The sequence below is a fragment of the Ipomoea triloba genome, chromosome 3 (genome assembly GCF_003576645.1).
Source record: "Ipomoea triloba cultivar NCNSP0323 chromosome 3, ASM357664v1".
Lineage (NCBI taxonomy): Eukaryota > Viridiplantae > Streptophyta > Magnoliopsida > Solanales > Convolvulaceae > Ipomoea > Ipomoea triloba.
In genome coordinates, this window is record NC_044918.1 from 29,762,259 (window position 1) to 29,786,180 (window position 23,922).

The 23,922-nt window shown below is 33.8% G+C and overlaps 3 protein-coding genes across 3 annotated transcripts; 1 reads left to right on the forward strand and 2 right to left on the reverse strand.

Moving 5' to 3' along the window:
• Positions 1-1,563: 1,563 nt before the first annotated feature.
• Positions 1,564-10,070, forward strand: LOC116013478 (plasma membrane ATPase 4). Its single transcript, XM_031253259.1, has 16 exons — positions 1,564-1,836; positions 4,594-4,713; positions 4,828-5,064; positions 5,451-6,212; positions 6,303-6,425; positions 6,532-6,636; positions 6,735-6,879; positions 6,985-7,149; positions 7,453-7,691; positions 7,778-7,810; positions 7,905-7,986; positions 8,144-8,304; positions 8,401-8,574; positions 8,811-8,993; positions 9,087-9,268; positions 9,554-10,070. The coding sequence occupies exons 1-16, from the start codon at positions 1,780-1,782 to the stop codon at positions 9,648-9,650; spliced, it is 2,865 nt and encodes a 954-aa protein (XP_031109119.1). The 5' UTR covers positions 1,564-1,779; the 3' UTR covers positions 9,651-10,070.
• Positions 10,071-10,819: 749 nt separating this feature from the next.
• LOC116012175 (tRNA (adenine(37)-N6)-methyltransferase) lies at positions 10,820-17,297 on the reverse strand. The gene is made up of 9 exons (XM_031251652.1): positions 17,187-17,297; positions 16,970-17,094; positions 15,858-15,958; positions 14,927-15,122; positions 14,763-14,855; positions 13,226-13,285; positions 13,024-13,098; positions 12,323-12,403; positions 10,820-11,467 (listed from the first exon to the last, which is right to left on the reverse strand). The coding sequence occupies exons 1-9, from the start codon at positions 17,260-17,262 to the stop codon at positions 11,120-11,122; spliced, it is 1,155 nt and encodes a 384-aa protein (XP_031107512.1). The 5' UTR covers positions 17,263-17,297; the 3' UTR covers positions 10,820-11,119.
• A 2,308-nt stretch (positions 17,298-19,605) lies between these two features.
• Positions 19,606-22,755, reverse strand: LOC116012235 (pollen-specific leucine-rich repeat extensin-like protein 4). Its single transcript, XM_031251734.1, has 4 exons — positions 22,327-22,755; positions 22,112-22,209; positions 20,112-20,187; positions 19,606-19,927 (listed from the first exon to the last, which is right to left on the reverse strand). Exons 1-3 carry the CDS (start codon positions 22,598-22,600, stop codon positions 20,134-20,136), a joined length of 426 nt encoding a protein of 141 aa, XP_031107594.1. The 5' UTR covers positions 22,601-22,755; the 3' UTR covers positions 19,606-19,927; positions 20,112-20,133.
• Positions 22,756-23,922: the final 1,167 nt, after the last annotated feature.

Below are 23,922 nucleotides of genomic sequence, written 5' to 3' on the forward strand. Positions count from 1 at the left end.
CGTGCTGTGAACCAAAAACCCAAAATTACCATTCACAATTTCATTGGAAGCTTCAGGCGAACAAAGCTTTGGTCGGCCGTCGTAGGTCCGTGGAAATTGGCGATATTTTTTTTTGTTGGACAGAAATCTTAACTAACTGATATCATATGAGAACAGAATGAATTGTATGGAATGAGATAGTTCAAAAATACAGATTACATGGATATATATAATGAGAGAATCTCAGGCAGACTAGAATAGATAATCACAGGAAACCTGAAATAGAGAGTCATTCCTAATAATAATGACATATAAAATTGAAGGAAGATGAATAATTATAAAATGGGAAGAAGGGTATACGTACAATTTTTATTTCTAAATTTTGAGTTTAATTACCAGTAAAAAAATTAATTATGTAGACAAAAATAATAAATATAACTTATAAATTTAGAGTATTAACATTTTTATACTACTCTAAAGGTACGTGGGTGAAATTTGTATAGCTTTTTTTAGTTAATTATTTGAGAAAAAAAAAAGTCAAAATGGCATGAATGAGTGAATAAAAAAGAATGCTTTGAAGGATGGATTTTTTTTTTTTTTTTTTGAAAACTGAAGGATGGATTTAAGGGAATAAAATGGTGGAGTTTTTAGCATAAAATGGCATAGAAAGTGGTTATTTTGTGGTACAAATATATTGTATGCTCAAAACGGATAATAAGTAAAAAAAAAATGACAACCAAACCAGAAGAATAGACAAAAACTTGTGTGAGACTATTACAGATCCTTATACATGAGACAGGTGTCCGTATTAATATAGACTATTGTATGTCGAAGATAGTTTATGAGCGGTCTAATATAGACCACATTTTTTTAATTCATGTGTCAATCTTATGTTATCTTTCAAAATTGTTTTCTATTGTCATGTTAGGATGTCAGAGAAACAAGTTACTCATGTTTTGACTAGAGCGGCTGACTATCCGTCTGACCCCATTCATAAAAAAAGTTCCCTCTAAAGTTAATATTATTGTAAAAGTTATATTGAAAAATAAAATACTTTAAAATTAATTAAACAAAAAACTAATGTATTCTTATCCTTAAAAATTATTTTACATGTTACCAACTAACATCAAACATTTATTTTAGCAAAAATTTCACTATAAATAACTAATATTATTTATTGGACATAAAAATTTATAACCTTAAGATATAACTCGTGGTCTCGTGGTATGATCTATCAATTTGAATATAATTTTTCTTTTCTTTTTTTAAAGCGGTATGGTCCATCCTCTATTTTGTATCTTATCTTTGGTGCAATTTTTTTGTACCAAAAACAAAAGGTCATTATTCTTTTTCTTTATTGATTTGTAATATTTTCCATTTTTACTTTAATTTTCTTTGAAGCCCATTAAGACAAATGAATGTGTTGAAGAAAAATATAAAAATGAAAATAAAAGAAAAAAGTGCGATAGACGGGTGGGAGTGGGGTAGGCCGTAGGGGGCCGTTGGGGTAAAAGATTTCCTTCGTAGGGGTGACTCCCTCTCTCCTTTGCCTAATAAAAGGAGGCCTTCGCAACCTTACTTCATTCTTCTTCACCCATCCCCTAACATAAAACCTTTTTTCTTTCTCTACTTCAATTCTCTCTTCCGTATAGTATAGTCTCGTACTGGGACACAAATTCTCCCTTCAATGAATCACTATTACCTCTCCCTTTAATTTCTTCCCAAAAGAAAAATATATATATATAGAGAGAGAGAGAGATTTTGCTTGGATTCGTTTCTGCGGTGTTTTGATCACCAAAAATGGGTGGAGACAAGTCAATCAGCCTTGAAGAGATCAAGAATGAGACTGTTGATCTGGTAACCTTCTCTCTCTCTCTCTACCACGCCGAGTTTCCTTGCTCTTATTCTCTTCGATCGTTTGGTTTCTGGTTATTGTTCTTCTTGTATTTGAGATTTCGAGGATCCAACGGATGACCTTCTCTACCGATAAACCACCGCTCGATCGATCATACGGTTCCCGGCTTCGTTTTTGATAAAATCGGAAAATCTCCATTCGCTCTCTCTGCTACTTGCTCAGCTTTTACTTACTGTAAACTGTCAAAGCTGAGCTTCCTTTTCATTACTGAGTAACTTTTTATTCCTCCAATTAAAAAGACAAAAAAGGAAAAATTGCTTGAATTAATTTTATTCAGTTATATTCCTTCTAAATGACTACTGGCCGGGAATCTTATTTTTGTAATCTGATTATAATTCAACCACGTAGTTACTGCTTTTTCTTTTTACTTTATTTTAAATTAATTAATTTTACCTATGTTTTGTTTTTACTGAACGAGGTGCGTAGTAGTAATATTGATATTATGGCACCAGATACACCAAATCTTATACTCAAAAGTTATTTTTTATATATTTCATTATTTGTGAATTAAGTAATAATTAATATATAAGTTAACTAAATAAAAATTGATATAAATGGGAAATTCTACTATGTTTATAGGGGGTAGTATTTTTTTGTAAATAGAATATTTTCATTATTTAAAAGGAATTTTCACCTTTTTTCTTATTTGTGTGTGTTTATAGATTTAGTTTCAGAAACTTTGTTAACATGCGAATCTATGTATGTACCATTGTGCATGGTTAATATTGTTTGATCGTGTGATTTTGAGCTAGTAAATATACATCACTGCATTACTACATTAGCACCACTGCACAATTCCAAATATCTCTCATCTAAACGGTATATAGGAGTTCACAGATTCACACCTGAAAACAGACCTCATATATATATATATGTATATATATATATCCTCATATATATATATATATATATATATATATATATATATATATATAGAAAGTATAGAACAAGGATACTGAAAAGATGAAAATATAAGTGTACTCTAAACTCCCACCATATAAAAAATAAAAATTTTACATCAAATAACAGTAACATTTTGTGGAGAATAAATAATAAGAATGTTTGAAAGTAATATTGTTAGGTAAATTGTTATGTCAGGTATCTTGGTTTTTGTGTAATTTATTATTCTTTTGGGGAAAATTTTATGGTACGTCTTCCGTGGTACTACCACTTGTATGGACATGTGTTCTGAAAATTCAACTTTCATAACGGCTCTGACTGATTGCGTATAAAAAAAATAGTTTTTGATATATCTGATTTATTTATTGCCTCTCACTATAATGACGGTTACATATAATAGTAAAAAATTACTAATGCATACATATATGATTTATTTATTAATTGAGGAAAACATATATCTGTTTCACAAATCTTTGTCCGTGAAATGAAATGAGACGGGTCAGATTGTAGACAATTATATATATAAGTATCATAATTTTAAGTATAAGTATTACAATATCTATTATAAATAATTATTTATTTATTTGAAATTGGTATTAAATATCTTATAATAAGTTTTATGATTTATATTTTTTTAAAGAAGTTTTATGATTTATATCATAAGTAACAAATAATTATTCTAGATTTGACCAGTAACGGTCTCATACAAGTATAACTTATTAATTGAAAGAAACAAAAACAACCTTTTATTGTAATAGTTGATATTGTTTATGTAGCATGTTATAATTAGGAAAAATTACACATTTTGCCCTTTATAATTATTTAACAAATTTGTATCATATAACTTAGGAATGAAATGTGTATTCTTTTCCTTATAATTATTTAGCAATTTTGTATTATTGATTGAAAAATTAACAAAGAAGTAGATGTGCTCTTTTAGAACAAATATACATCAAGACATGATATACTCAAAATAAAATATATAATTGGCTGGAGATAATATATAACTAACAATAAAATTCTGGGTAGAACAAAAACTAGTGGGAAAATATTCGCCACTGCACTCCAACGAATTTGCAAAGATGCCCTTTTTAAGTGGGGCTGGGGACCCACCCACAGGAAGGGATATATTCTTCACTGCGTCCAAATGAGGCTACTTGGATTGGTGGGGGAAATTCTCTCATTGTGGGGTCCACTTCTTAGGATAGCGGAAGGTCAACTTGGAAGACACGCGTCTTGTGGATTCTTGCACGTGGGGTACAGGCATATAGAATACTCTTTTTTTTTTTTTGGGTTTGCCCAAAAGTATCCCTCCGATCGAAAGCCAGAAGACTAACCCTCGTCCCAACTGTCAGCACATTAAGTGGTAGGGGACTGGCCAAATAGTTTGCTCCATTCATATGGGTGGGACAGGCATATAGAATACTGAATAGTAGAAATTAGAATACCCTGTGATTGACGAAATAATTATTTTTTGCTTTTTCTTTCTTTGCTGAGGTTTGGTACCGGTTATTTAGCCAATTTGTTTTATTACTGTTAACTTGTTACGATGTAGTATTTGTTTATACATACTTTATTAACTTATTGAAACACAAAAAATCAATATTATGAATGAATACATGAAAATATGTTGACATTTGTTTTTTTCAAGGAATAAAATGAGGTTTTGAATTTGTACCTTTTATTAAAAATGTATTTATTATTTATGGTCCACACAGTTGCATAAATGATGGTCAATAAATAATGATTGTTTGTACATATGTGGTGAGTGACTGATGTTTTTTAATTATGGATTGTAGGAGAAAATCCCAATCGAGGAAGTGTTCGAGCAACTGAAATGTACTCGAGAGGGTCTGTCATCAGCCGAAGGGGCCAACAGGCTTCAAATTTTTGGTCCCAACAAATTGGAAGAAAAAAAGGTGCTGTAAATTCTTGTTTATAATCATTACTACATGCACGTATATATTTCATCAGGTTTAAGTAGTACCAAGATTATTGTAATTAATGGTGAACACTATGTTTGGGGAATACAGGAAAGCAAGGTACTCAAGTTCCTTGGCTTTATGTGGAATCCACTTTCATGGGTTATGGAAGCTGCAGCTATTATGGCAATTGCGCTGGCTAATGGTGATGGGAAACCCCCAGATTGGCAAGACTTTGTTGGTATTGTTTGCTTGCTTGTCATCAACTCAACTATCAGTTTTATTGAAGAGAACAATGCTGGAAATGCTGCTGCAGCTCTTATGGCTGGACTTGCACCTAAGACCAAGGTATGAAAAATTGTAACATTTGAGCTTTAATTTGTTAGTTTTGCATCATTTTGTGATTTTGTTGCAGTAGTCACATAGGGATAATATAGATATTTGGACTTGATTCTAATAACTTCAAAATCTCTATTTCTAGTTTGTTAAGAGTCCCACATCGAAAATATAACATTGAATCCAGTTGAGTGACCCTGGTCTAATCTTAGATTATAACATGGTATTAAAACCTGTTCGGTCCACTTTATGTTCACCCAATTGTTGGCATCCAAGCTTTCGTGGCGTCTAGAGTGGCCCTGGTCCAATCTTAGATTATAACATAGTTGAACAAAGATCATAGATTTTATCATTGTTTCTACTGTAAAATAATGGACTTCAATATTTTGATGCAATAGGTGCTGAGAGATGGTCGATGGAGTGAACAAGATGCAGCGATTCTTGTTCCAGGAGATATTATAAGTATCAAATTGGGAGATATCATTCCTGCTGATGCTCGTCTTCTTGAAGGTGATGCATTGAAGGTTGATCAATCTGCTCTCACGGGAGAATCCCTCCCCGTGACCAGGGGTCCTGGTGAGGAAGTTTTCTCTGGTTCAACATGCAAACAAGGGGAGATTGAAGCTGTTGTCATTGCTACCGGGGTTCATACTTTCTTTGGAAAGGCAGCGCATCTTGTCGACAGCACCAACCAAGTGGGGCACTTCCAAAAAGTGCTCACTGCCATTGGAAACTTCTGCATCTGTTCCATTGCAGTTGGTATGCTAGCCGAGATTATTGTCATGTATCCAATTCAGCATAGGAAGTACAGGGACGGGATTGACAACCTCCTTGTTCTCTTAATCGGAGGCATTCCCATTGCTATGCCCACTGTCTTGTCGGTCACGATGGCTATTGGATCCCATAGGCTATCACAGCAGGGTGCCATCACTAAGAGAATGACTGCGATTGAGGAAATGGCCGGCATGGATGTTCTCTGTAGTGATAAGACGGGGACATTAACTCTTAACAAGTTGAGTGTGGATAAGAACTTAATTGAGGTGTTTGCAAAAGGCGTCGACAAAGAGCAAGTGGTCCTCTTTGCTGCCAGGGCTTCTAGAACTGAAAATCAGGATGCTATTGATGCTGCCATGGTTGGGATGCTTGCTGATCCAAAGGAGGTAAATGCCCTTCTTTCTTATTTCTTCATAGGCTTTCAACAATTAAAATATTAGAAAGTACACTCATTCTCAACGTACTTGCAATGTTAGGCACGAGCTGGCATTCAGGAGGTTCATTTCCTGCCATTCAATCCAGTGGACAAGAGGACTGCTTTAACTTACATTGATGATCGTGGCAACTGGCATCGGGTTAGCAAAGGTGCTCCTGAACAGGTGGGCTCTCATTTTCGCATTTTCCCCTTTGGCTATTAACTTTGTATATGAATTCCAAGTTACAGAAAAATGATGTTGCTAATTTTTTTCTCTTTTATTGCATCAGATTTTGAACCTCTGCAATGCCAGGGATGACCTAAGGAAAAAGGTTCATTCTGTGATTGATAAGTATGCTGAACGGGGCCTGAGGTCATTGGCTGTAGCTAGACAGGTTTGGAATTCCAACATCAGAATGCATTCATTTACACATTCTTGGGTGCAAATGAAGGTGCATCGTAATCACCTTTACTAATACATTTATATTCCCAGGAAGTGCCTGAGAAATCAAAAGAGAGTCCAGGTGGCCCATGGCAATTTGTTGGATTGCTACCCCTCTTTGATCCTCCCAGGCATGATAGTGCTGAGACTATTCGCAGGGCTCTCAACCTTGGTGTAAATGTGAAAATGATTACTGGTAATAAACTTATTCAACTTCCTGTGAAGTGAAATCATCCATCATCAATGTCTTCATTTGACTAACTATATATTGCAATTCAAATTCTTGTTCATTGTCTTTCAGGTGATCAACTTGCAATTGGTAAGGAGACTGGCCGTAGACTTGGAATGGGAACTAACATGTACCCATCTGCTTCTTTACTTGGTCAACACAAGGATGCATCTATTGCTGCCCTTCCAGTGGAAGAATTGATAGAGAAGGCAGATGGTTTTGCTGGAGTATTTCCAGGTTGGTGACCAAGTACCACTGTTACTGTTAGGATCAAATGCTTACCACTATGCCAAAAGCTATAGCTAGTAACGAAGGCGCAACTTTATTTCCTTATAGACCATCATCACATTTTCAAGAGGCAGGGTGCTGGACTTGGCCCTTCACCGGCCTCGGCCCAACAATCCCCCTAGTCACCCATTGATGAACTTGGCCTTATACTGGCCTCCGCCCAACAGTTACTACTACATGGAATATTTACAATCTCATATCTTCCTTTTATTGGGAAAAATAAATCGATTTATCTTTACCCTTGTTCTGCAGAGCACAAGTATGAAATAGTGAAGAAGTTGCAGGAGAGGAAGCACATTGTTGGAATGACTGGTGATGGAGTAAACGATGCTCCCGCTCTAAAGAAGGCAGATATTGGAATTGCAGTTGCTGATGCTACTGATGCTGCGAGAAGCGCCTCGGACATTGTGCTCACTGAACCTGGTTTAAGTGTTATTATCAGTGCAGTCTTGACTAGTAGGGCTATTTTCCAGAGGATGAAGAACTACACTGTAAGTTTCCATTCTTCAACTCCTTCAGAATTTTGAATTTTTACCTATTATTAGTCTAACTTTCTATGTACTCGCTATTTTAACAGATATATGCAGTATCCATCACAATACGTATTGTGGTACGTTGAATATTTTCTTTTGCAATTGGATATCCTATCCTCCACTTTGTTGCCATTATTTCATTTCTTATGCCATTGACTGCTTGTTTTGCAGTTTGGTTTCATGCTTATTGCGTTGATATGGAAGTATGACTTCTCAGCCTTTATGGTTCTGATCATTGCAATACTAAACGATGGTACCTTCCATGTTTCGTCTTGAATCTGCCTTTATTAGTTAATAATCATATATCCTTAAATGTATTGTGATTTAGGCCCAAGTGCCCAACAATATTTAATCCCATTCCCCTCATATATACCCAACGTCAGACTAGTTGAATCTGAGTTTCGTTGCAGGAACCATTATGACAATCTCAAAGGATCGAGTGAAACCATCACCAATGCCCGACAGCTGGAAACTGCAAGAAATTTTTGCAACTGGTGTTGTTCTTGGAGGTTACCTCGCACTGATGACTGTTGTTTTCTTCTGGGTTATGCATGATACTGACTTCTTCTCTGTAAGGGGCAATCCTATTTTCTTATTTATTTTGGTTAGGTGACTGATTTATTGACGATTAATTTATTTTCTTTTCCTTTGGTTTGGTTATTCACAGGATAAGTTTGGAGTAAGATCCATTAGGCACAATGACGAGCAAATGATGGCTGCATTATACCTCCAAGTCAGTACTGTGAGCCAGGCTCTAATTTTTGTTACTCGCTCCCGCAGCTGGTCTTTTGTTGAACGACCTGGACTTCTATTGGTCACCGCTTTTGTCATTGCACAACTGGTAAGTACTTTGTTTGTTCCTTTAATGCACTGTCCTATGTGTTAGGATCAAACGCTTACCATTACGCCAACAGCCACAGTTAGTAGCAAAGATGCAACTTTATTTTCTTATAGACAGTCATCACATTTTCTAGAGCCAGGGTGCTCGACTTGCCCTTACCGGCCTCCGCCCAACACTATGTATGGCAGTTTGTGTTTTTACTACGTCCCTGAAACGTATCACAATATTTATTTCAGGTTGCTACTTTGATTGCTGTATATGCCAACTGGGGCTTTGCAAGAATTCAGGGATGTGGGTGGGGATGGGCTGGTGTGGTGTGGCTTTACAGCATTGTTTTCTATGTGCCACTTGACTTGATGAAGTTTGCCATCCGATACATCTTGAGTGGAAAGGCTTGGGTTAGCATGCTGGAGAACAAGGTAGGTTGTTAGTTCATTGGAAGACTTTCTTCTTCTCCATCATTTGTTTGTGTAATAAATAGATAAATATCAAACTGCTGCTATTCTGTTCAGACTGCCTTCACAACCAAGAAAGACTACGGCAAAGAGGAGAGGGAAGCTCAGTGGGCTCTTGCTCAAAGGACTCTTCATGGCCTCCAACCACCCGAAGCATCAAACGTCTTCAACGAGAAGAACAGCTACAGGGAACTATCTGAAATCGCGGAGCAAGCAAAGAGGAGAGCTGAGATGGCCAGGTATGGAATAATGTTATTCTATATTGTTAGGATCAAGCACTTACCACTGTGCCAAAAGATATAGCTGGTAGCGAAAGCGCAACTTTATTTCCTTATATCGCCACACATTTTCAAAAGGCATGTGCTCGACTTGGCCCTTTACTGACCTTCACCCAACAATGCCCCTAGCCACCAATTGATGGACTTGGCCTTTTACCGGCCTCCGTTCAACATATATAAACTGCAGAATGCTCAAACACTCATCTTATTGCATTTACCTTTGCCTTTTCCTTAATGTCAAATTAGGCTCCGGGAGCTGCACACTCTTAAGGGTCATGTTGAGTCAGTGGTGAAGCTGAAAGGGTTGGATATCGAAACTATCCAGCAGCATTACACGGTTTAAGATCGAGTTGAAACTAGTCGTCGGTCTTTCATTGGAGCGAGCAAAAACAGCCAACTATGATAACTAACTCAGAAGAATACAGAGGAGCTGAGGAGGAGTCTACCAAGAGTCTTGATAGAGAGGGGTTAGAGTTATAATCATCATAATCTTTCTGTTTGTCTGTTTTACTTTTGCCTTTCTAGTTGTATTTCATTGCGCCCAACCAATGTAAGGTTTGGTTTTACTCTTTTAGAGAGAAATGACTCTCTCATGGATGTAGCAGATTTAATTTTTTCCTTTTCTTTTCTTTTTTCAACTTTTAGAGGCATCCATCCTTTCTAAATTAAGGACTACAGCTCCATTACCAATAAATACAAGATTGGTGTAAACCATTTACATTTTAGTGCTCTTACTTGTCTGCAATATTGTTGCATATATGAACTAAAATTTCTTACAGTCTAATGTTGTTGTTTATAATTAATCCAAAATAAAAGAATGTACCTCCAAACTTTATTAACTTGCATTTTGGCATTGGGAAGAATTCATTTGAAAATAGAATTCCATTTTTGGCACATATATAACACCTCTCCTAGAAAAAGTGTGGGTAAATTCATGATATCCATCTTTAGTAATCAAATGTTGTGATTTTATCATTACTAAAACTAAAAGTGTAATTCATTAAATTAGAATTTTTTAATTATTTGAAAAGGGCAAATGTGTCAAATAACACTATCAATTCCCCTAATATTGAAATCCATATTTTTTTTAATACTATTGACTAATACTATTGACTAATACTAGTGTCAAATAACACTATCAATTCCCCTAATACAATGTAGTATCAAGTTGAAGAGTTAATATCGCCTCCACAGATGTTCGAACCCACAACCTCCCAATGAGAGAGTAACTTGGTGCTACTAGATCACAAGCAGTTTTTTATGTTGTTCACAATTTCATAACTCTATGTTTACAATTTCTTAACCCTATGTTCAACAATATCAAAACTTTATTTTCAATAGTATAATACAATTTTTAAATCTATATAACAAAATTGTGAATATAGAGTTTAAAAATTGTGAATATTGAGTAATGTAATTTTGTATATTGAGATCTAAAATTATGAATATATATAAGTTCTAAAATTGTTAACATAGACTTCTAAAATTGTGAACATGGATCTCACACACATCTGAAACACATTCAATCCATCAATAATTCATTCATTCAAAGATAAACACACTGACTGGCACAAGCCATTAAACCCAAAAACCTTTGCATACAACAATCACTTGTGTAAACATGGCCAAAACTACTTGTCAAGCACCAGAAACCAGATAATGGCAAATTACACATTTGTGACGAGGCAATCCCTACGTACATAATCCACGACGTAAAGTATGCAACGCACAAATGGATCCACGGCCCAATAACATGCTATAGCTACGACAAAAATGGTTTAGCAATTTAAGGACCAAAATACTTTCTCATTACTAAATTTTAGTGTCCACACTACGAAGTTCAGATTGAGGCAAAAGGCTTACTTTCTCAACAAGAACATTGCCAGTGCAGTCAATTCTGTATGAAATGTCCAGGCCTTCCAAAACAAGGTGATACGTTGTATCACTTGAAGAACAGTTCACTTCTTCACTGTTCTCTTCCGACATTTTATCAGGACAGTTCTCCAGCTCCAGGATGTCATAATCTGTAATAGTATTATCGGTCTCCATTCTGGAAATTTGCGGTCTACTTCTTTGAGAGACCGAGCGTATATCCCAAGAAAGCACTTGTTTAATCAAGCATTGGAATTCACAAGCTGATTTATAGAGCGACTTCTTTTCCTAAAGAAAAAAAAATCATTTTTTAGAAAGAAAATTGAAGATGAAAGAGAGCATGAAAAGAACAGAGCAATAAACTTCAAAAATAAATTAAAAGAGCAAGATAACGTTGCTTTGAAAACAAAACTAAAGTATGATATCACTTCTATGGGTTGTCTAGAGAACAATGTATTAGTGATTTCTTATAGACTGAAAAAGAAATATGCTTTACAATCATAGAGTGCATATAGAGAGTTCTTGTAAGTTAGGTCATGAAATACACCACATCGTCAGATGAACTCTCAAGCAAACTAAAATTTCTCAAAGAGGGCAGATAGATATATAAGTGCATCATTTATCGCATTTTCCTTTCCAGTTTCCAGTTCCTACAATATAACTTTTATGATTCCTTATGGTTCTGCTGATAATCAAGTCCTCTTAACTAATTAATTTACCTGTAAAGTCCAGTTTTAACCATCACAGTCCTCACATATTCAAATAGTATCATTTCCACAAGTTCATGTTCAGAAAAAAAAAAAAATTGGAATTTCCTCTGATTAGCATGAAAATGTTGCATTTTTCCACTTTTCTAAGCCCGGGCAAACCTGGTTTGAATCTGAGTACAGATCACGGTTCTTTCTTTTGATAACCAAAAAAATGACAACTAACTTCTCCCTACAACGTATTCAAAAGAAAAATAAAAAATAAAAAATAAAAAATTGAATAGTCAATCAGAGTCTATTACTTCAGGAGAACAAAGAGAATATCAACTTTAAATCGGGAAAATAAAGTTGATACAGAAGGAAAACCACTGATACAGAAAACTGATAGAAGAAAACCATAAATAGAGAACACTTAAGATTCCATCACAATTATTACCATGATTGACCAACAATCACTCAGACTAGTGGAGAAGTCCTCAGAGAAGATAACAGAAGATACAGCCAATAGCTTATCCACCTGTCCAGAGATTTCAATAAGTGTTCTAAGAAAAATTAATCCAACAAGAAAAAGATAGATTCAGAGTTCATTCAGAAAACGATAAGGTTAGCCTCAAGTATCACATGCAACTTTATTATGTTTCACTCCAAATGTTGATTAACTTGTGTGCTTTTTTTACTAGCTTCCTAATCAATCTGGGCAGATGGAGGGACAATATAGTAGTCTGTTTATTTTGGATGGGTCATGAAATAGGACCTAAATCGTTCAACTAGCTCAAAAGGTCTCCTCCATAAAGTACAGTCCAGGTCACATATATCTTTGCTCCTTTTCAATATACATACAGTTAATGTTTCTAATTAGACTACTGACAACGCCACAATTCACTTCTTGATTAGTTATTCCTTATGTAGTGCAGGATAAATTAGAGACAATATATCAGTTTTTTATACCATATCTCACGAGGATATCAAGGATATACATCTATTACACTACAGAATGATCACTAAAACTTCCTTTTACATGAAACAACCATAACATACAAAGGGATCTAGTACTCTGAAAATTATAGCATTTAATAATAAAATCTAGAGTTCTTGCGCAAATGATGTGAAGTATAAGCATTAGTAAGAAGTTAATACCTTTACCCAATCAGGCACTGTTGCTCCAATGATGCTGTCACAGTATGGAAGATAGGGTTTAACATCAAGAACAGGCTGTTCATACAGACCAAGTAAACAAAAGAGTTGTAGAGCTAAACACCATACATAGGTACATAGCATCACACAAGGTAGGATAATAGAAAGATCTATAACTACATCAGAGGCAAGGGAGAATGCTTACTGTGCCATCAACCAGATCTATGCCAGAAAGCATAACAGTACTCCCCTGTATTGACTCCACCTATACAAAAGGAAACCTAGCTCATCTCACAAAATGATTTCACCTTGCCTTTTGAGAAAATGAACTAATGAAGTAATACATAATATTAAAATATTCACTGCGACAGAACTCTAATGTTGAATAAAGAATTTCAGTGGAAGTGATTAACTCAAATGAAGCATTGACAGTTCAAAATTTCATGCTTTTTCTTTTTTGAAATCGAACTAACAAATTATGGGATTCAAAGTTTAATTTCAAACAATGATTCTTGGATCCCAATTCACAATTCATCAGTTGAACCAACTAGGAAGCAGGACTAGACAGATTGGCATGGCTTGTTCATTCACTGGCACAAACCTTGTTAGGTCGAGCCTAGGCCAGCTTGGAGGTCAAAGTTAGAGTACTAGACCTACACAGTCAAAATTGTGCACGCACCAAAATACATGCATATCTACACACACAAGTGGTAATGCATTTTGAATTTCCTATAACTGCTAAATGGAGCTTCAGGTGGTCAATTAATTGAATACATTCCATCACTAGCATATTGAACCAGAACAAACAAATCCATGCATTATAAACCTTAGCTCTCTACATAATTTCAATTGGACTTGTTAAGAGTCCTTCCCACATTGAAAAAATAATAGAGAATATATCGGTTTATACTTTATAAGGTCATGGGTTAACCTAGCTAATTGATTGGATTCAGTCTTTTAGTGTGGTTTGGCCAATGTGCATTATAGCCCAGTTGAGTGACCTTGCCCAATCTTAAATTATAACAAGACTTAATTTTACAGAGTAGCCTTCTTGTATAAAAATTATACACCAGTTTTTTTTATTTTTTTATTTTTTATTTTTTATTTTTTTTTATACACCAGTTATTATTTGAGAATTAAAAGTTCAGCATGCACATTATCTAGTTTTAGATTAGTTTTACATGTGGGGAGGACAGAATTCCTCAGCAATGAAAACTCCAAGATATCAATTATAATTCCTCCCCACTCAAGACTTGTGCAAAATCAATATGAGAATTGAGAGAGTAAAATTCTGAGAAGAAAGCGAGAGACATTAGAAAGACAAGGCTACATAGAATACAAGAATCTTATTCCCTACTCCAAGAAACCTCCATATTAAGTTATTTACAACAATTGCCAACTACTATGTAGTGTGATGGCACCTCAGTTACCATTCCAAATAGGTGGTCACAGGACCGAAGCCCGGTGGTGGGGGCATGGATTCTTTGGGCTAAGAATGTTTGAGAAGTATAGAACAAATACTACCTTGTAAAGAATAATTAGTGTTTCAAAAAAAGTTATTTACACCAATTCCTATTTCCTAATGGATGCATTTCCCAAATATTCAAATATACAATCTCTTTTTATGGGTAACCAAACACCAATCTATACTATAATTGAAGAAAATATATTCCCAATGTTCAAAAATAAAATGTTAAGTCTGAGAGCAGATGAGGTGCAGATTTTAAGGAATTCAATTGTACCTTCGCAACTGTGAGCCCAATAGGGCATGGCCGATGTGGAGATCTTGTTGCAAAGACACCCATCCTCCCTCCTTTTAGTCTTGGCACCCTTACCTATTTTATTTAATAAAACCTGTACCAGTCAGTGCTGGAGAAACTAATAAATTGAAAATCACATAACTGACCTTTGCCTTGAACTTTGAGTGTGATGGATTCTTCCATAACTTCTCAAGATCTGTGTTTAGGTGAAACACATACATGATCCAGCAATGTGAATATCCTTCAAGACCCTCAAGAGAAGCTGGGGGAACCCGAGTTGTATTAAACACTAAGCATGCTCTAGCAAGAGGTACTAATAGAGGTTGCCTTGGAGTTCCATTTCTGTACAAATACAAAAATATTAATAGGACACAAAAACAACACAGTTTGCGGTCAGTTATTTGAAATGAGAAAAGAAAATAAAATAAAACACTTTGGAATGCACACAAAGTTTAAATATGTGGAATACAAGGAAATGAAGATAAAGCATTTGTTTCTTTACTTAGATACAAAGTGGTTCAACAAGTATCACTTTGATCAATCAATGACTAATAAATAAGTATGTTGAGACTTTTGCTGTCTTTATGCATCAAGAACTACTGTAAGTATATAAAAATAAAGGTTAATTGATTTTATATTAAAATTAGAGCCCCTTAAAAGCTAGTTGAGACAGGGTGCAGTACTATTGTTGAAATTTAATTAATTAATCGGTTCACCAATATATAATAATAATATAATTTTTATTTTATTAGTAAGTAATGGGACCCATCCTAAAAGTATTGTTATCCAAACATGCATAACTTTGGAGTTTTGATGGGATCCAATGCATTATTGCTTCTATGATTGATTCTACATATGAATAAAATGTTGAATGACCTCAAAAGAGTTCTATAAAGTATTTACATTTAGGAAATGAGTGATGACAAAAAATATGTATAAATAAATAAATAAATAAAATAACAATAGATGACAAAAATAAAAATAAAAAGAGAGAGAACAAAATAGAACAACCCTGACTTCAAAGATTCTAGCCAAAGGATATTTTATATAGTATTAACAATGACACTCCAAGATTACCTTGTAGAGAAGCATGACTGGACGGTAGCTATAGGTGTCATTGGATATGATTTTAACTCAGAATCATTAGAACAGACTATAGCCAATTCTTCCCTCAATGCCTACAATTTTTATTTAAAACTTCATCATAACATGGTAGAAGATCACAGCATCAATAATTTATGACATACTATTATGTTTGCCATAGAATGAGTTTAACTAAATATCATTTCAACAAGGGCTGGAAAATTTACATTTTGAGGTTCAATGCCTATAACTTTAATTCATAATATGGTAGAAGACAAAAACAATAAAAATAATTCATAATGTTGCATGGACAATTCACCCCTCAAGGTTCAGTGCCTATAATTCATAAGTTCATAACATGGTAGAAGACCAAAAAATATACAATATGACTAATTTTACAAGCTGGATTTAAAAATTAAAATAAATAATGTCAACAAAACATTCTGATACAGGGTAACTATAGTTGACTAATAATGATACTTTAGTGATGCTGTAATGAAACTACATTATGTATAAAATGAAATTTGAATAGCATGTCTCACATATTGAGTATATATTGCCAAATGAAACTATAGTTGAATTAAAATTATACTTTAGTAGTGATGTAATAAAATTACAGTGTCTATAAAATGAAACTGAATAACGAGAGAGGTTGCTACATGGACCATAACAGAATTCGCCTTCTACCATTGTTAGCAGAAAAAATTTGAAAAGACTTTGTTTTTCTACCTAGTCCTGCTTCGTGGACAACTGTCCACAGTAAAATTTGCAGAGCTATAGAGACAAGCGTACCACTAAATTCAACCAATTAAATACGGAGTAGTATTTTCTTTCAATCAAGTAAATTTAAAAACCATTCTTTGCCATCACCCATTCATTTTGCCTCTATGAATATATTTCTAATATCTTCATGGCTAACGTAGTCAAGATTCCAATGCAAGTCATAATCATAAATTGAAATGAATGTGATAATAAAAATAAAGACAAAGAAAACCCAAAGATTACTACTTAAAACAGCCCATTTTTCTCTTTCACTACTTTTTCCTGATTTGGGTCTTTCTTAAATCTTCTTCAAAATCACCGAAATAAAAGGTGAGGAGAAGCACCTGCTGAGCTCTAATGCGGCCTCGCCTTTCAGCAGCACACTTTTCTAAGGCAGTTTTCAGAGCTTGTTCAAGCGCTAGGAGTTTCTCATCATGATCCACCCTCCATTTTCTCAACCAGAAATAAACTGTAAGCCATATGAATGGCAAGGTTTCAAACGATTGATTGAGTAGGGTGAAGTAGCGGGGTGGGGGAGGGAGGATGGGAGGAGACACTTACCTGCGATGGCCGAGGATGCAGAGAGAGAAGTTAAACCAAGTGCTATGGAGAAAGTCAGCAATTTGGAGGCGGCCATGAAATTGAAACTCCAAACTCAAGACATTTTGAACCTCTATTTACTCGGTTAGTCGCTTGTAAGTAAGTGAGCAAGTAAATAAGTAAATAAATAAATAATAATAATAATAAATCTTTTGTTTCGCCAAGCCCTTGGGGTCTATGTCATCCGAACGTCACTAGATCACAAGGTCTTAACAAAATTGATTATTCTTAATTGTATTTCATATATATATATATATATATATATATATGTATGTATGTATGTATATGTGTGTGTTATAATTTCAACCATATGAACAACGATTAAGGAAATTATATATAATGCATTGTATGTTCACATAATATTTATTAATATGTATTTATGCAATTTTTATAATATCATTTTCCTAATTATAATTTAGGGAAAATGTCAATTTCCTCCCTGATTATAAGCTTATAGCATTTTTTTTCCTCTAAGTTATTCATGTATCTACATTTGCCCCCTTAATTATTTTAAAAGTGGTGGTTTCTCCTTTGATTTTTTTTCTTTTTGATTTTAAATGAATATTTTTACCCTTAAAATAATTATTTTATTTATTTTTCTTCTCTACCAAATTATTACTTGAGATGATTCTAGTTACAATTCAAAACTGAAAAAATATAAAACAATGGTTAAATTTAAACTATTTTAAAATAAAAAATAAAATTTACAAAAATAAATAAATAAATTTTGTAAACTAGAATCAGAATAAATGCAAATCAAAACCGAACAAATTTATCATTTACAAAGGCTGGTTACAAATTTGTTCGGTACCAATTAGCATTTATATTTATTTTTATTTATTTTTGTAAATTCTATAGAGGAAGCATAGGTATATATACTTAAATATCGTTGATAAACTACCGAACATATACTTAGGTATTTTAATTTTTAAAATTAAGACTTAAGTTTTCAATTTGTTTAATTTTACTTTTAAAAATTATACTAACTAGTATTTTCACCCGTGCGTTGCACGGAATGAATTTGTTATAATATATTAAGAAATATTTGAATTGATATACAATTATAGAAATTATAACATCGAATATGAGTATGAATAAGTGTATAAATGCAATTATAGTATGAGTCTTCCTTGCATGCAACAAATATCACAAAAATTCAGTGTTCTAAAATAAGTGTATAAATGCAATAGGTAGATAATTTACATTATTGCATCATATTCATTAATTTAATTACTTGTCGGTTAGTTATTGCAAGATCTTGAGGTACACTTATATTTTGATATTCAGTAAGTATAACTATATTAGAGAAAAAATTTACATGAGAGTAATGGATAATCAGTTGAGTAATTGTTGGTTGACCGTAGAGCGTTGTGTTGGAGGAAGAAGATGATATATAGTGAAGATGATATTGCCCTTCACTATATATCATCTTCTTCCTTCAACACGTTGATATTCTCTGGACAAATAATTGTTCGAAAAAAATTAGCATAAAATGGCATTTTACTGGCAATATTGTGGTACAAATATATGTGGGGTCCACTTTCGATTTGGGTCGGGTCAACGTGGATTCGTGTTTTTCGTAGTTAGACGAAAAGATTGATATATTGTACGCTCAAAACTGATAATGGGTGAATGAGAAATTGGTTCTCAAAGTTGACCCATTTGAGTTAGAAAAATATAGAAAAAAACCTTTCAAGAAACTTTTGTCCCACATTGGTTTGAGAAGTGGTTTGCACCACTACTTATACAAGAGTTTTTCTAAGGCTTATTGAATTGTATAGCATAGAGGCTCTCTCTCGCATGCAAGGGGGGAGGACCTGTATGCACGAATGTTGTCTAGAAAATTGGTTGGCCTTGCGGGTTGAATTATGCCAAATTTTCATATTTTGTACAATATTACGCACCATACCATAATACAAGAAAATTTTGTACAATATTACGCACCATATCATAATACAAGTTAAAACTGAGGATATTATTTTTATTAATAGTATAGATTGGAATAGTTTTTATTAATAGTATAAATTGCATTGCAGAGAAATATATATACTGAATTATTACCATTAGTAATTCTAGTCTAGAATTGTATTACGAATAGGAACGTAGGGAAGAATATATTTTATTAGGAATTCTATTTTAGTTTACAATTGTATTAGGGATACGAATTGTATTACCACATTTTACAATATTACGCAAACCATAATATTATAAGTCTGTTTTGAGCGGGAAATTAAAACTGAGGATATTGTTTTTATTAATAGTATAGATTCGACACTTTGACTAAAGGGTTAACCGGGAAGGATATTGAGGAATTTTTTCAATTCTCCGCCAGAGATAGGGACAAGGAGTATACTCTTTGCATCCCGCCCCCTTGCCATTCTTAGTTCAAATCCTGATTGCATATGTATTAAACATCAACCAATATGCTGCTTGGGTATACAAGTATACAACACAAGATTATGTTCTCTCGAAAAGTATATTAACAGATCTTTGCTTCAAGCAACTTGATCAAAAAAAAAAATAATAATAATAACTAGAAGAGGACAATACAAAACACCACACCACTTAGTCACTGCATCATTGCAGCTAAAAAATCAACAGCCATAGCCATATTAAAGGGCATTGGTGGACTACTCTGCTACTGGACATGTTACATCTACTTGCCGGGGCAGCATTTTGCAGGCATCCATTTCAAGATAACCCTGCACATTAATCAAATCAATTAATTTCGAGGACAACAAATAATAAATAAAGCAGCTGCTATGCTCTCTTACCATGCATGCAGATTTAGGACAGCTTAACATCTAATTTGAACAATGTTTCTAGGGGTTGGCCAACACTAACTCGGTGCAATTAATGAAAAAAGGGAAATAATATGACATTAACCTGGCAAAATAATATAGGCTTGTTATACATTATCTACTTTGCTAGGCAATGCTCTGGCTTTTGCTTCTGCTGGATTCTGTGGAAGACACATTTCAATCAAGTAAAACATCAGATGAAATTTTAGCAACAATGCTTGCCACAAGACATATGATTTGAACAATAGAATTTAGGACTCAATTCAAAACAAATTTATTTCATCTTATATTAGTAACTGGCAAAGAAGATAACAGATTTAGAAGTTAAAAAATCAGAGTGAAATTCAGGATCAAATGAGCGTCTTTTAAGTTAAAATTATGAAAGCTAGAAAGACTATAGACAATTTGGAGAGAATCAACTAATGGGTTTCCTAAGTGTCAAATCTGTATTATAAACAATATATATAAACATATTTCACTACAATGGTTCAAGGAAAATCTGTATGACAAGCGATATATATATATAAATATTTCACTACAAGGGTTAAGTTAGTAGTTTTCTTTTTCTTTTATTTCCTTCATATTTTTTTCTTTGGGGAAAAGGGGCAGAGGGGGATGGGGTGGGGTTAAGAAGATTACAAGGCTTTGTACAAGAAAAATGACTAGTCTTCAATTGACCTGCAGGTCATCTCTTACTAGTTACTTGTACATCATCTACTCCATGTTAAAAAAATAATTTGCTAGAAGGAAAGGCAAATATAAGACCACTATGCACGTAACCAAGAAGGGATGGGCTTGCATATGCAAGGTTCAAACAAAACCTCAACGAAAATGCTTTGAATTGATTAGGAAATTTGTTGAAACTATTAATATCTAGATTATACCTTCTATACAATGGCCAAAACTTCAATTCTAATCAACAGCAACAGCAACAGCAACAGCAAGCAAAGAGGGCAATCAATTAAGAACTGTATAGTTGCACTGCTTATCTGTAAAACAAACTTCCCTTTCCCTTTGTTTTAATATTTTTTACAAGTTGACCAATGGGAAAGGATATGGTATCACCCTTGAAATTTTGTAGAGAACCCCAAAAAGTATATTGGGTTTAGTTTGAGACCCTGTGATGCAGGAGACCTCAGCTTTGGCTCCCAATTGGGACATTTATTTACCACTTTATGTGAACTTATAAACTTGACTTTTCAAATGTTCAACTTAATTTGCATATGAACTGGATATAAAAGATTGAAGGTTGATCCAAGTTTAGTTGGAATTCCAAGTGCAATTTCTTCAATTTTGTGATCCATTATAGTAGTTAATTAATTGTAATATATTCTCTATTGGCCAAAAAAAAAAAAAAAGATGTATACTTGGCTGCAGATCTTCAATAAGATGTATACTTGGCCAGAAAAAAAAAAAAAAAACAAACAAATAAACAAAAGAAAAAAGATGTATACTTGGCTGCAGATCTTCAATAAGAGCTTGGTATAGTAAAATCAGAACTGGGAGCTTATTGTGTCCAGTGAAATGGTTGGATCAAGGAAAGGGTCACTCAGCTAGCTATGACAGAGAACTATATGTGAAGAATACGTAATATAGAATACTTAGTACTTCCAAGACAAAGTTTTCTTTCAATGAATCTAAAAGATAGAATTTGCAACAGTAACTTACAGATGGCACACAACTTGTGCTTGAACTTTGGTCTAATTCCCCTCTATCTAATCTCACTTTTAGAAGCCTACTTCATTATTGGTGATGGCCTGACATGTAGAACTTGATAGAATTGAAAAAAAATAGATAAAAAATTATACCAGGAGCCCCTGGTGGATATTTATTAAGTTTAAACAAAAATATTCATCAATGTTGATTGCATTTGATCTAATGTTTTCAAAGGAATCAATCTCCAGGGTCCTGTTCACACCACTTGTGAACTGAAGAGGGGCTCCGATTATGCATTCAGATCATATCATTTTGCTTCCCAAATGCATCAATTTGTATATCAAGCATGATAATATGAAGCTAGATAGGATAGCAGCTATTAATCATACAATCTTAAAGTTTAAAGTGGAGAAGATTAAAAAGTCTTACAATTCCCTTGCTCTCGTAGTAATCATCAAGCGCCCACTGATACTTGGATTGATTCAACCCGAACCAATACGCCACGCTCTCATCCAAACTCGCGTGCGCTATAAATGAAAACGCATCAACACATTAATTAACATTTGCTGAATATAAAAAATAATACTAATTAAAAGAAGAAAAAAAAAAAGTACTAATCCCTGAAGAACAGAAATAGACGTTACCAATTTGGACTTTAGCTACGGCGTCCCAGAAAAAGCCGAAAGCCGAGTGGGGCTTAGTAGGGTAGCTATCGTATTGTTTGGGAGGTACCATGACCGGAGGCGGAGTCTTGACCGCAGGCGGCGGCGTGTGAATCTGGGGTTTGGTGGGAGAAGCGGCGGGGGGGTTGGAAGGAGTGTGAGGTGTTGTAGGAGTGGAGGGAGGTGTTATGAAGACAGTGTAGGGTCCGATCTTTCCGATCCTCGGAGGCGGCGTGGACTCGGTGTTGATCGGCATTGTTACCCGATGAGATGCGATGAAAGAAAGCAGAAAATGCAGGGCGAGCGGAGAGCGGTGTGAGGGGGATGGGGGGTTAAGTGTGAACTGTGGTGGTACTTTTCGTGCTGGGGAGTGGGGAGAGAGTAAAGTGAAGTGAAGATGAGAGGCCTGGGGGCACCAGATACGATGCTTTCTGCGATCTTTGTCGCTTTTCATTTTATTTTATTTTTCAATAATTGCCTTTTTAGCATTGCAAATTCCAAATGATTTTGAATATTAAAAAAAAAAAAGGTTCAATAATTAGGTTGGTTGCCAAAGACTTTGTGGTTTTGTGGCATATGAGTTACACTTCCACATGAAAAGGAGTGTGTTTTAGTTTCAGTTGAGGAGTTGTGCTTCAATAGGTCTGACATTTTTTTGAACTTTTTTAAGCGCTCATTTGACAATTTTGTCCTTTATTTTAGTTTTGAAAGACTAAGGTGAGTTGAAGGACTACAAGTGATTATTTGAAAGTAAGACTAAAGTGAGTTGAAGGACTTCAAGTGATTATTTGAAAGTTTAAAACTAAATGTGACAAAAGTGCAAAAAGCATTATACTTAAGAGGATTCCAAATAACATCAACTCTTAAGAAAATTTCATTTAAAATCAAGCTAAACTCACACTCTTAATTAGAAAAATCATAAACATTTAGAAATATGCCTAAATACATACATATATAGTTAGAGACTTCACTAACCCATACAAACTTTAAAATTTAAATTCTTTTAATTTATAAATGCAATTCACCTAATTATAATTAAGAAAATATGTAATATAATTAAGGAAATGAAATTATAAAATTAACTAAATGTGTATTCATAAATATTTAAAAATATTCTTAAATACATACATATACTTATGTGTTGTATTAATCATACAAAATTAAAATAATAATGTTTTAAACATTATAAACGTAATTATCTTAACTATAAATCTAGCAATATAAATTATAAATAGAAAAATTATATTATAACATTTTCCTAAATACATATTAATAAATATTACGTGCCCATATAATTCATTATACAATCATATATTGAAGTACGTCTAATTAGAATCTAAATCTACTCATACAAAATTGAAATTATAATAACTATGAAATACAATTTGGAATAAATCAATTTAATTATGTAAATTTTGTTTGTAAATTTATTTATATGTGTACATAATTAGAGACTATATTAACCATACAGAATTTTAATTTTGTATGTTATAAAAATACATACTAAATATATGAACAGTCCAACTATATCATTATATTGTACATTTTAACATATTTTTATTTTTAAATGTTTATTTA